A 12,988-nucleotide genomic window follows, 5' to 3' on the forward strand; every position below is an offset into this window, starting at 1 on the left:
CAGCTTCCATACAAGGGAGTGAACATGATTTTTATCACTCGCATTGAATGATGACAACATACGGGGTCAAAAAGGCCCCGTGACTCAGTGAACGTGTTGATATTGACGTATGATTTTACGACCAAGAGTACCTTCTTATATAACGAGTTATAAATTTTTCGCTTGGTTTAGCAGATCATTTAGGTACTAAAATAAGAAAAGCAATAATTACTTTTTGCGTTTCTAGTTTACACCGGCCAGTTTGGAACCATGTCATGCTTGAAAACAATACTAATATGTTTTTCGTTCATTCATATTTCAAAATTGATTCAGTGCAAAGTAATATTAGTTGTAGATTCCGATGATCTAGATCAGCTAGCTCAGGCACTAGATCCAATTGAAGAAACTCAACCGTTAGTTAAAACGCAAAAAGTTTCCGGTGTTAAAAGAATTGTTCCTCATGAATATAAAACGCCGGCGTTCGAATACGACAACTACTTGAAGGCAATATTTAAGCCTCATTACAGAGTGCACAAAAAACTGCCTATTATAAATAGAAACAAGCTCCAGCATATTTACAAATTATTGTTCAAACCCAAAATATATAAAGGCCGGAATCCGATCAACCCCATCTTGAACTTAGCGAAACAAAACCGTCGACCTATATTGAGAGATCCCCTGGAAGGCAAAGTCTATGACCCTGCTCATGCTCCAAGTAACAAGCCGGTGGAAGTAGAATATCACGCGGACCCGTCAAGGCCTCTGAAAAAAGAATCACAATATAATTTTCCATACTTCTCTATTTATAATTATTGGACGGTAAGCGCGTTCTTTTTAAACAAGTTTGTTCTGACCTGAATACTCGCATCAAGCATCATGCTCACTTCCCAAATCAGGTAAATCTGGGCACCTATCCGAATGGCACAAACGCTCACGAAACGCTCACGAAACGAAACGCTCGTAGATATCCATCTCTATCGCTCGTGCGTATTGGCGCGACAGAGCCAGACTACCTTTAGTTTTCGTTTCGAGTCGGAGAAATGCCATTCGGCTACGGCACCAGATCCGGATACTCTCACTAGCGCCCTGAGGTTTGTCGTATAGGTATCACATTTATTAAATGTTCGACTGTCTCTCTCCATAAACTTTTTCATTTTCCTTAAGTAAATCTTATTATTGTGAATATGTGAATGTGTATTAATTTAAAAAGAAAAGGTTCCTATACAATCCAATAGCTGTGTAAGCGAAATTAAGTAAATTTATTGATGTTAAAAACACATGTCAGTATTTCATTGCAGTTAGAGTCATTGATAATTTACAATGTCATAATTATATATTTTTTTCAGTACGACAAGGATCTATTCCAAGATCGCTGTCCGTTAAACCATGCATTGCATGGCAAAGTCTGCATCGCCAGTCCACACATACAAACATAAATATTCCTTCGATTCAAATTAAATGAAATAAAACATGAATGTAAGTATTAACATTAGTTTAAATTGAAATCAAAATAGATCCCTACCCTATATTATTATTATTAGGGACTATTTACACGGTGCGAGAACTCGCATACTACCAGCCAAATCTAAAATTCTGGAATAAATCAGTTGTAATTACTTACTTATTAAATACTTTGAGAAGCATTAAATAATGCTTAGCAGACACAGGTTGTTTTAGAGCCAAGTTATCAACCGCAAGATGCTGTGTATACTTAACTTGACAAAGTTAATAAGACAATAGGAAATCTTCCTGAAACAAATTGAAGCGTATAATTCAAAAAATCTCTATTATTAACCTTTTATTTCCTAAAGCACAGGTTGTCCAGGCACTCGTATACATGAGTTATCTCTTATATTAATTCTTAGGACAAGTTGCATCAGCCACAGTTAGACAAACAAATCAACGTCATGCACTCACGTAGCAGAAGTCTATGGAAATACGCCCATTCGATTTTTTTAACTAACGCTACATTTGGTAAGTAACAGTTTGGTGCAACCAAACCTCCTCAGTCTTGAAGAACAAACACTGTATAGTCAGCAAACGAGCTGTGAATACAGACAATGAGCCAAGAATATATATACACACTTTAATGTACAGGAAAAAAGTTCTGTACAGATATTTTTGGCACTTTGGCTGTATTTCTAGCTTTGTTATAATAATGATAATCTTCTTGGCGAAAGATAACTGGCGCAAACCTGTGGTACCAAGTACTGCGGATCGCAAGGCGGTATTGGAGAGCAAGCCGCTACACGGGCGGTTCTACAAGGCCCTCACTGGACCCGATGTAGACCTGCTCGCATCGGTGAACTGGTTACGATTCGGGGACCTCTTCGGAGAAACCGAGGGTTTTGCCTGTGCAATTGCGGACGCAGCTATGATGACGAACAACTACTTGAAATATATCCTGAAGGACGGTACGGTCGATATTTGTCGGGCACGCCGCCGTTCCGTCCCGGAGAGTCACTCAGGCATATCCTTATCATTATTGCTATTTTTTTATGAATATGTTCAATATTTTTCTCTTTGATAAACATTTTAATTTTTTTTATTATGCATCTACAGTCTGGAGTCCTCATTTTTCAGTACACATTAATTCATTAGAAAGAATTCAAAAAAAATTTCTTCAACGTATGAAGTATAAGTTTCAGTCTTTTAAACCCGAGAATTTTGAGTCCCTTGAAGTGCGAAGAGAAAAACGTGATGTAATTTTCTTGTTTAAATTATTGAATAATTTAACTGACTCAGAAGAACTATTAAGCAAAGTCTCATTTAAATGTCCCACGTATCCCACACGTTCCACCGCTTTGTTATCTGTCCCATTCAGTCGCAAAAAGTATGTCAACAACAAATATCTAGGTATCAAGAGCCTGCAATACATACAATAAGAAGTTTTCGAAAATTGATTTGTTCCAGCATAATTATAATAGATTTGTTTGTGCCATTAAACAAAATTAAAAAAAAAGAAAGAAAATAATAATATTAACAAATTGAGTTAAATTATATCTTCCTTTTCTACTCAACGTTAAAATTAAATTGATGTTGCCATTGTATAACGTTAAATTTATGTTGCAATTGTTAAGTTGTTTTGTGTTAAATTGTAGATTTGTATATTCATATTCATTTCCAAATTCTAAATTTGTGATTGAATACTTTACTTTACTTTAATCATGCATGTAAAACTATTTATTCCTGCTTGTTGAAGTCAACTTTTTATTTTATTTGTATTATTTTTCGGAGCAAAGAATTCTGTAATAGCTATAAGTGGAAACTGTTTTGGCTCATGAGTTAACTATGTTTGTTTACCTTAATGTATTATTAAGTGCTGTATGTTTCCTAAATAAATAAATAAATTAAGAACTTATAAAAGGGCCCGTAACTTTCATGCCGATGACATAAATTGGACGTCACACTGCATATAGGATGATTTCAAGAGTTTTATTTAATAATTAATCATTATTCATGAATCATTTTAATCATGACTTCAATACTAATTTGATCATACGTGAAAAATAAATTAAATTATTTGTTTATTTTTATACATGCCTTTTTTTCAATAGTTTTCATTGTTACCATATTTCAATAAAGTAGAAAAACAAAACAAATTGTTTTCTTTTCGTTTCACGTCATTATCTTCGAAGTCATTTGTACATGATTAAATTGATTGATGAATAATGATTAATTATTACAATAAAATTATTTGAATCATCCTATACCTATGCTGCGTCACGTTGAACTGATGTCATCGGTTTGAAAGTTACGAGCCCTGCTTATAAAACATATATATATATAATATGTTATTATACTTTCTGACTAAAAAATCCCAAGTACAAACGGTGTACAATAAATTGCTGAGTTAAAATTGGAAAATTAGTAGTTTGTTTTTGGATTTCCTACGAAATTACAACTTTAAAGTTGGTAGAGCACTCCCTTGAAGTTGAAATAAAAATACTCAACAAATTAGGAGGTGGTCCATAAAAAAAATTAAACACAATTTTATGGACTATGTGTATAATCCTTTATCTAATAACCTTTGTATTTGGAATATGATAATTCTAGCATGCAGTTGGCACTTCTTTTTTAGTTTATAATAACCAGTCGCGCATTAAGGACTGCATTAGCGATACTTTGCCACAGCTCCATACGGGCCAGGTAAAATTAGTAGGTACAGGGTTCAACAAGCCCCGTATCACACAAGAAGGGGTTTTTGAGACCTCGTATATTATCAATATTACACTTAATAAGACTTACTACTAATTAATGTACTTTTGTCAATTTTGTAGTTGTAAAAAAAGTGAGTGAACACGATTTTTATCACTCGCACTGAATGACGACAACGTACGGGGTCAAAAAGCACCCGTAACTCAGTGAACGTGTTAATATTGACGTATGATTTTACGATCAAGTGTACTGATATAACGAGTTGTAAAATTTTCGCTTGGTTTAGCAAATCATTTACTAAAATAAGAAACACAATGATTACTTTTTGCGTTTCTAGTTAACACCGGCCAGTTTGGAACCATGTCACGCTTGAAAACAATACTAATATGTTTTTCGTTCATTCATTTCTCACAATTGATTCAATGCAAAGTAATATTAGTTGTTGATTCTGATGATCTAGATCAGCTAGCTCAGGAACTAGCTCCTATTGAAGAAAAACCGTTGGTAAAAACGAAAAAAGTTTCCGCTGTTAAAAGAATTGTTCCTCATGAATATAAAACGCCGGCGTTCGAATACGACAAATACTTGAAGGCAATATTTAGGCCTCAATACAGAGTGCACAAAAAGCGGTCTATTAGAAATAGAAACGAGCTCGAGCATATTTACAAATTATTGTTCCAACCCAAAATCTATAAAGGCCGGAATCCGATCAGCGCCATCTTGAACTTAGTGAAAAAAAATGGCCGACCTGTATTGAGAGATCCCTTGGATGGCAAAGTCTATGACCCTGCTCATACTCCAAGTAACAAGCCGGTTGAAGTGGAATATCTCGACGACCCGTCAAGACCTAAGAAAAAACAATCACAATATCATTTTCCATACTTCTCTGTCTATAATTATTGGACGGTAAGCGCGTTCGTTCTAAACAAGTAGATATTTATTTTGTTCCTGAGTCATGGATGTTTTCTATGTATATAAGTATGTAAGTATTTGTATATTATGTATATAGTTGTCTGAGTACCCACAATACAAGCCTTCTTGAGCTTACCGTGGGGCTCAGTCAATCTATGTCCTATAATATAAAAAAAAAACTTTTACATTTTCCTTAAGACGCTACTGGAGCGAAAATGCTAAAATAAAAAGGACCCCCCCTTTCAATTTGGGAATTCTAGTTTAATATACTTAGTGTTATTAACTAGATTTACCAAAAAAAATTGTCCATTAAGAACAACTCAGTTAAAAGATATTGCGTCGTAATTGCGCGTATTAAAATCTTTAAAATCGTAGTTCCGCTCTCGACTATTTCCTCCTTCAAAACTTAATCAATCGTAACGAAATTTGAGAATCTGAATAAAAATTTAATAATCTGTGTCGGACCGTTTAGTGGTGTGGTATTCAAAATTGGTGACAACTAGTCATGTCATCAATTTTGAATACCACAGTCCGTGGTAACCACACCATTTTTACGCTATAATCAATAGCGCCGTTTTTGGAAATTTTTGATAGTCTCTAGCGTCTTTAAAAAAAGAAGAACAAAAAATTCAAAACGGTCCGACAGAGATAAAAATAATAATAATCTGTGTTGAAAAATCATTGCTCTGTCATCAAAAACCGGGAAGGAAACAGTGGAGAGCGTTTGTATGGAGAATTGTATCCTGGATCTGAATCTTTTATTATTGTGAATGTGTATTCATTTAACAAGAAAAGGTTCCTATACCATCTAATAGATGTGTAAGGCATAAAATTCATTTACAAGAGACTCATGTCAGTATTTTATTGCAAGTCTGAGAAAAGATATTGTGTAAAGTCATTGATAATTTACAATGTCATCCTTATATTTTATTTCAGTACGACAAGGCTGTGTTACAAGACCGCTGTCCAAAAAACCTAGTATTACATGGCAAAGTCTGCATCTACAGTCCACACGTACATACATAAATATTCCTTCGATACAATTACTTAAATGAAATAAAACATGAATGTAAGTATTAGAATTAGTTTAAATTGAAATCAAAATAGGTCCCTTGCTTATATTATTATCATTAGGGACTACATATTTACACGGTGCGAGAACTCGCATACGACCAGCCACATCTAAAATTCTGGAGTAAATCAATTATAATAGACTTATTCAATACCTCGAGAAGCATAATTTATTGACAAAGACACAGGTTGGTTTTAGAGCCAAATTATCAACCGCAAGCTGTGTACAACTTGAGTCTTGACAAAGTTTACAAGACAATAGGAAATCTGCCTGAATTCAATTGAATAAATTAAGCGAATACCTAATTGAAAATCGCTATTATTATCCTTTTATTTCCTGAAGCACGGGTTTGTTCCTAGTTCAGGCACTCGTATGCATGAGTTATCTCTAATGTACATTCTTAGGGCAAGTTGCATTAACCACTAATAAAAGGTAAGTATATGTATACGTTTTTGAAATAAGCTATATTTATTTGATAGCTGAAACAAATGTGTTATTTTTGATGGGAACCCAAATTAAGGTAATTTGGGAAACACCAACCATAAGAACATAATTTGCCTACTGTTTGGTAGGCATAGTCCGGCCAAAAAGTCATCATTTTTTTTTTCTGAATGCCTTTTTCGTAACATTATGAATGTTTTTGATACTTTCGTGATAGTAAGTATTTTATGTCCTGTGGTCCTTTAAGTAAGGTTGTAGGATTGTCTACATAGCGTTTATTATTTAATGATTGTATTGCTAACTTTAATATCAGAATTTGAACTATGAGTTTGTGATACTCAACAGCGTCTGGCGAACCACTGTTCACTTTCTCCATACAGTTAAATATAATTTCCCCTCACTATAGCGAGGAAACTACAACGCAAAAAATGCGTTTATCACTGCTTCCAGTAGTTCCATAGGTGGTAAATCATCTTTATTATTATTACTAGATTCACCTACTTTTATAAATTTTAAAGTAGTTAATTTGACTTTATTCAAGGTCAAATTACTTTACCCACTACTGGATAAAATGCGTTTTTACCCGCTGGTATTAAAGGACAAAACACGTGTTTCCGAGCTAGAGAGGGGAAAATGTAATTTTCCGTGACGGTTGGAAAAGGCTCTATTTATATGCATGCATGAATAAGCGGCGTATTGTCAATATTATGCTAGTACTTAGCATTTCTTTTGTAAACAGTCACAAAAAGATAAGAACTCAGTCGAGTATTAATCTGTTTGTGGATTTCTTTGATTCTAGGTAATTTTATGATTTTGTCCTTGGAGTAAATTAGTACGTACGCCTGGCAACAAGTGAATATTGTAGTATGATTTTATGATCAAAGTGTACTTAACGACTTATAATTGTTTCGCTTCGCTAAAAGTACTGTACTGATTGTGTTTCTACCTCTATGTGGGTTACAAGTTACAACGGCAGTTTGAAAGCGTGGCCCGCTTGAGAACAATGTTGTCAATATTAATATGTTTTTCGTTCGTTCATTTCTTGCATTTGATTCAATGCAAAGTAATATTAATTGTAGATTCCAATGATCTAGATCAGCTAGCTCAGGAACTCGCCCAAACTGAAGAAGAACAGTTAGTAAAAACCCAAAAAGTTTCCTCTGCAAATAGAATTGTTAGTACGCCGGCGTTTGAGTACGACAAATATTCAAGAACAATATTGAAGCCCCAATACAGAGTGCACGAAAAGCCGCCTAATAAAAACAGAAACGAGCTTGAGCATACTAATAAATCGTTGTTCAACTCCAAAATGTATAAAGGTCGAAATCCGATCAACGCCATCTTGAATTCGGCGTATCGAAATCGCCGACCGATATTGAGAGATCCCTTGGCAGGCAAAATGTACGACCCTGCTCATGAGCATGCTCCAAGTAACAAGCCGGTGGAATTAGAATACCTCGACGACCAGTGGAAGCCTAAGAAAAAACATCCCCAATTTCATTTTCCAACCTTCTCTTTTTATAATTTATGGACGGTAAGCGATTTTTTAAAATTCACATCAAGCATCTCATTTCACCAACTTGACAAATCAGTTCCAAGAAAATGATGAAGCGCGAGTCTCCCTGAGGGTTTCGTATATCATACTTTTTTAATGCCCAATTTTCCGTCGCCATACACTTGTAAGTTTTCCTTAAAGTTACATATGTAAGACTATATTGTGTATTCATTTAACAAGAGAAAGTTACTGTACAAGTGTACAGTCCTCTAGATAGATGTAAGGCTGTTAAGGCTGCATGAAGTCATAGAATTCATAGATTAAATATAAGAAGATCATACCATCCCATACATTAAAATGCGACCGCCTAAGAACGCGCATACACTACACCACACGTAGATGGCGCCACAAATTTTTCGATTATACTTGTAGATGGCGTTAAGTGTCACTTTTGACATAGATTTATGGCTCGAAAGTGACACAACGCCAATCTACAAATAATCGATGGCAAGAAGGATTTTTTTTGTGGCTCCATGTATGTGTGGTGTAGTGTATGCGCGTTCTTAGGCGGTCGCATTTTAATGAATGGGATGGTATGATTTTCTTATATTTAATCTGTGATGAAATTCATTTATTTACAAAAAAAAACATGTCCGTATTTTTATTGCAAGTCTGAAAAAAAAACGTACTATTGATAATTTAAAATGTCATAATTATATTTTATTGCAGTACGACAAAGCTCTGTTCCAAGATCGCTGTCCGACAAACCAGTTCTTAAATGGCAGATTCTGCATCTACAGTCCACACATCATCACGTGAATTTTCGCTTCAATACAAATACTTAATTCAAATTGGTAAATGATAACTGTTGATGATTAAATATAATTGATAAATGTATTGAAATATTAACATTCGTTGAAATTAAAATCAAAATAGGTCCCTACTTTGTATTATTACAATTAGAGGCTATTTACACGGTGTGAGATCTCGCACACGACTTTCAGTACAGTTGAGTTCATAAATATCTGTACATTTCTTCACCTTAACTCGTAGCAATAAGTTGAAAAAATGTATACATTAATGAACTCGACTGTACATTGCGGTATTGGATTGGTTTGCTGAATTTCATCTAACTTCTACAGCCCGCAATGTAAGTAAAATCGTATGTGAATTCGCGCCCCTCGTACGTATAAATAAATGGCCCTTAGACTCCTTACGCCGTGGCTTGCGTGGGCGACGGTCGCGCGATGGTCGCGCGACGGCGATGCGACGCATACGAAATCAAACCTTATCGATATGGAAGTATGAGACGCGAGGGCGACGGTCGCGCGACGGTCGCGTGGCCGTCGCCCACGCAAGACACGGCGTTACTTATTAATATGATGGGTCTGCTTCAATTCTCAAAATGTTCCACTTAGAATAGTATTGCATTGATATAATCTACTTATTTACTCCATCTGAAGGATTATCCTGCCATCGTTATATTATCATATAATATTTAATATTGTCTTCGGTTACCACGATAGTTACTCATGAAATAAAACTATGGAAACGGATTAAATCGCGTATAATACGCGATATCGCATTTTAAATTCATTATAAGTACGCGATTTAATCCGTTTCCATAGTTTTATTTTATATAATATTTGTTGAGTTGAATAAAACATAAGCGTTTTGTAATGAACTATGGTAACTATTGGAGCAAGACTAACGAGTGGATATAAATATTTAGTACGTTTACTTTCTCTATATTCTGTTTCTGTGTGGTTTTTCCCAGTTGTTCCATTCCTAACGCCGTGGCTTGCGTGGGCGACGGTCGCGCGATGATCGCGCGACGGCGATGCGACGCATACGAAATCAAACCTTATCGATATGGAAGTATGAGACGCGACGGCGACGGTCGCGCGACGGCCGCGCGACCGTCGCCCGCGCAAGACACGGCGTAACTACACAGATAGATCCGAGCCTGTATTTATGTCTATGATATACCTATAAAAAGTATAAAGGCACTTATTATGTCGCCTAATAAAGTGTTTTACTACTGAGCCCAACCAGGCAGGCAATTATGGTCTCGCGATAAATGATAAAACATCTGGCCGTCCCTATCGCACTTACAAATAGTGCGATAGGGACGGCCTGATATTTTATCGTCTATCGCGCGACCATGCTACCCGTGCAGGATATTTTCGTCTGGTGGGATAAATAGAGTGAGAGAGAGCATTGACGCCACTATACGCAAATACCCCGGTTGACCTTAGTATGTACTAAAACGGGTCCATATTGGCTCATATAAAATTATTTGTTATAAAATTATTGCTTATACCGATGTGTGCTCCGAATGATCATTTCTCATAATTTTACTTATCATAATTTTGTTTCATTATTATCAATAGTACTAATATCACTGTTCATAATAATCATTTAGCCGAAAATTTTTAATCATAAATTCTATGCAAATATTTAATAACATTCATAATTTTGTGTTTAAGAAAATCATTCATCATAAAATTATTTAAAAAGTTTTGGGGAAGTTCTATGAAAAACTTGTGCCATTTATAGAAGCGCGCTTGGAGCTTTTACAGTGACATATACAATTTACATTAAAAAGTCGTTTCTGGTTTGCTCACGGTCAACCTAACACGCTCCTCCTCGCTACGCTCGTCGTCGCACCTAACTGGACTGTGTCATGTGATTTCTGTTCTGTTAACAATAATATAACGATAAATTATATTACTCGCAATCGTTATGATCAATAAGTATATAAACATTAACATTAGTATAAAATGTATTTATGATGAAAGACATTATGAACATAAGTCATTCGAAGTTACGATGGTTATTAACATAAAATTGTTATAAATAATGATCATTATAATGTAAAATTTTATGAGAAACATTTTCGGACTACCAATAATCTATATACCAATTTTATATGAACTTTGGCGCACCCGTACTAAAACTGATTCACTATAGCTCATCAAATTTTCCATGTTTAAAATAGACGAAGTAACAGATAAGTACTATTTTTTATACATAATATATATTACAACTATTTAAATAATAATAAAAACGGAAGGTACTCTAGTTTTTACGCATATCGGTAGGCATGTACGTAGGGTTCCCTCTATGTGGCATAACTTTATTTGTCCGAAACGCTTTTGTCATAACAGATTTGGCATAATCGATTTTTGCCGAATATTAATGTAGCATAAACATTGTTTGGTATAATTCACGATATTTCGGATATTATTTTGTCCGAAAATATATTGGCATACTATTATTGAGGCCGAGTGTCATTAGGAAGAAATTGGATGAACATAAATATTTTTGGCATACATCCCATTATCCGAAACTATTATTTCGCATACATTTTTCGTTAAGCAGAAATGCGCTTTTAGGGAAAAATGGTTACACTAGGTTAGAATTGAGAACTCTACAGATACTCACTGCTCCAGAAAAGTGGGTTAGGTTAGGTTAGAGCTGCGACTATTACGGAAAAGCACCGCTAGGGAAAAGTGGGTTAGGTTAGGTTAGAACTGCGACCACAACAAATACGCACCGTTAGGGAAAAATGGGTTAGGTTAGGTTAGAACTGCGACCACAACAGAAAATCACTACTAGGGAAAAGTGGGTTAGGTTAGGTTAGAACTGCGACCACGACAGAAAATTACCGCTAGGAAAAAGTGGGTTAGGTTAGGTTACAACTGCGACCACAACAAAAACGCACTGCTAGGTAAAAGTGAAACAAAAATAAAACAATAACGTTTATAATTTTAACCTCCGTTTTTTAGGTAAAGAAGCGTTTAAATTATTGAGCAAAGACGAATTAGATCGTTATTGCTCAAATAATGTTGTGATACTGGTAGTAACTATTTTTTTTAATTATACAAAAATGTATAATGGTAATGTAAAAATGTATAAAAATAATGTATAATGGTAAGATTCGACCTATACTGATGTTATGCCAAAATAAATTCGGCAAAACATTAAATCGGAACACTAAGTTTATGCACATAAAATTTATGCGTAAAAATGATTCGGAGGACCAAATTTATGTACAAAGAATATTCGGACAAATCACAATCTGCCTAAACAGATTATGCTAAACTTGACTATGCCATAGCAGTTTATGCACAAAGCCAATTATGACTAAATCGATATGCCCAATAGAATTATTCATAAAAAAATTATGCCACAACAGGGTGAACCATGTACGTAGTCCGTTCTGAGGAATTATCGTTCGAATTTTTTTGACAAGTATGTACCAACAATTTGTTCTTTGATTAAAAAAAAAAATATCGGTAAACCCCTTGAATTGCGCGCTCATTTTTCGAGGTAGCAACAGCGACAATACTCGAGAGACATTGAATATTTTAAACGTTACCGTTATCATGTTTTTATATTGCCTGCAGTGTCGTAAACGGCTTATCATTTCTGCCGGCCTAACCGAAGTCACAATTGGATGAATCAACTTTTCTTTGCCAGCAAAATTACGCATACTTCGACTACTTGTGGTCAGAAAATTTAATTTGTATTTAGTGTAATTAGTTTATACTTATTATATTAAAAACAGATATAATACAAGCTATGCAATACATCATGTTTTTATAGGATTTGCTATTTTATTACTTTATTTCGAGCAGTGACCCAGTGGACATAGCTGTCCCTCACTTTTGTATGAAAAAAGTGTATCTTCCACTGGGTCACATATAGATTTAATTGTGTATGTTTTTTTTTTAATTATTCCCTTAATGTAAAATAAAAATAAGGATCTTTATTCACGATGGCCAGGTTAAAACTCACAAAAGTAGAGCTAATAATAAGTATGGGCAATTCTTGCAAAAAGCAAGAAAAAGTTGATTCACCCAATTGCTATCGACGAAACAACGAAACGTCTTTCATCTCTCTATCACTCGTTCTTATTGCGTTCG

General features: G+C 34.8%; 2 protein-coding genes across 3 annotated transcripts; both read left to right on the top strand.

Annotated features, from left to right (window-relative positions):
• The first annotated feature begins 239 nt into the window (after positions 1 to 239).
• Positions 240 to 6,128, top strand: LOC125240844. Of its 2 annotated transcripts, XR_007178677.1 has the most exons (4): positions 240 to 798; positions 1,326 to 1,455; positions 1,845 to 1,953; positions 5,986 to 6,128. XR_007178677.1 is itself a non-coding variant. In XM_048148982.1 (2 exons), the coding sequence occupies exons 1-2, from the start codon at positions 4,498 to 4,500 to the stop codon at positions 6,073 to 6,075; spliced, it is 636 nt and encodes a 211-aa protein (XP_048004939.1). In that variant the 5' UTR covers positions 4,467 to 4,497; the 3' UTR covers positions 6,076 to 6,128. The 2 variants fall into 2 exon arrangements, 1 of the variants encoding a protein (XP_048004939.1); XM_048148982.1 differs by lacking the exons at positions 240 to 798; positions 1,326 to 1,455; positions 1,845 to 1,953 and adding an exon at positions 4,467 to 5,043.
• A 1,462-nt stretch (positions 6,129 to 7,590) lies between these two features.
• Positions 7,591 to 8,960, top strand: LOC125240846. The gene is made up of 2 exons (XM_048148985.1): positions 7,591 to 8,096; positions 8,787 to 8,960. The coding sequence occupies exons 1-2, from the start codon at positions 7,872 to 7,874 to the stop codon at positions 8,874 to 8,876; spliced, it is 315 nt and encodes a 104-aa protein (XP_048004942.1). The 5' UTR covers positions 7,591 to 7,871; the 3' UTR covers positions 8,877 to 8,960.
• The last annotated feature ends 4,028 nt before the right edge of the window (positions 8,961 to 12,988 follow it).

The sequence above is a fragment of the Leguminivora glycinivorella genome, chromosome Z (genome assembly GCF_023078275.1).
Source record: "Leguminivora glycinivorella isolate SPB_JAAS2020 chromosome Z, LegGlyc_1.1, whole genome shotgun sequence".
NCBI classification, from domain to species: Eukaryota; Metazoa; Arthropoda; class Insecta; order Lepidoptera; family Tortricidae; genus Leguminivora; species Leguminivora glycinivorella.

Excerpts from the sequence above, each read along its gene's own strand:
- LOC125240844 (XM_048148982.1), top strand. The coding sequence starts at position 4,498 with ATGTCACGCTTGAAAACAATACTAATATGTTTTTCGTTCATTCATTTC. Across the intron at positions 5,044-5,985 it reads CTGTCTATAATTATTGGACG|TACGACAAGGCTGTGTTACA; the intron begins GTAAGCGCGTTC and ends ATTTTATTTCAG.
- LOC125240846 (XM_048148985.1), top strand. The coding sequence starts at position 7,872 with ATGTATAAAGGTCGAAATCCGATCAACGCCATCTTGAATTCGGCGTAT. Across the intron at positions 8,097-8,786 it reads CTTTTTATAATTTATGGACG|TACGACAAAGCTCTGTTCCA; the intron begins GTAAGCGATTTT and ends ATTTTATTGCAG.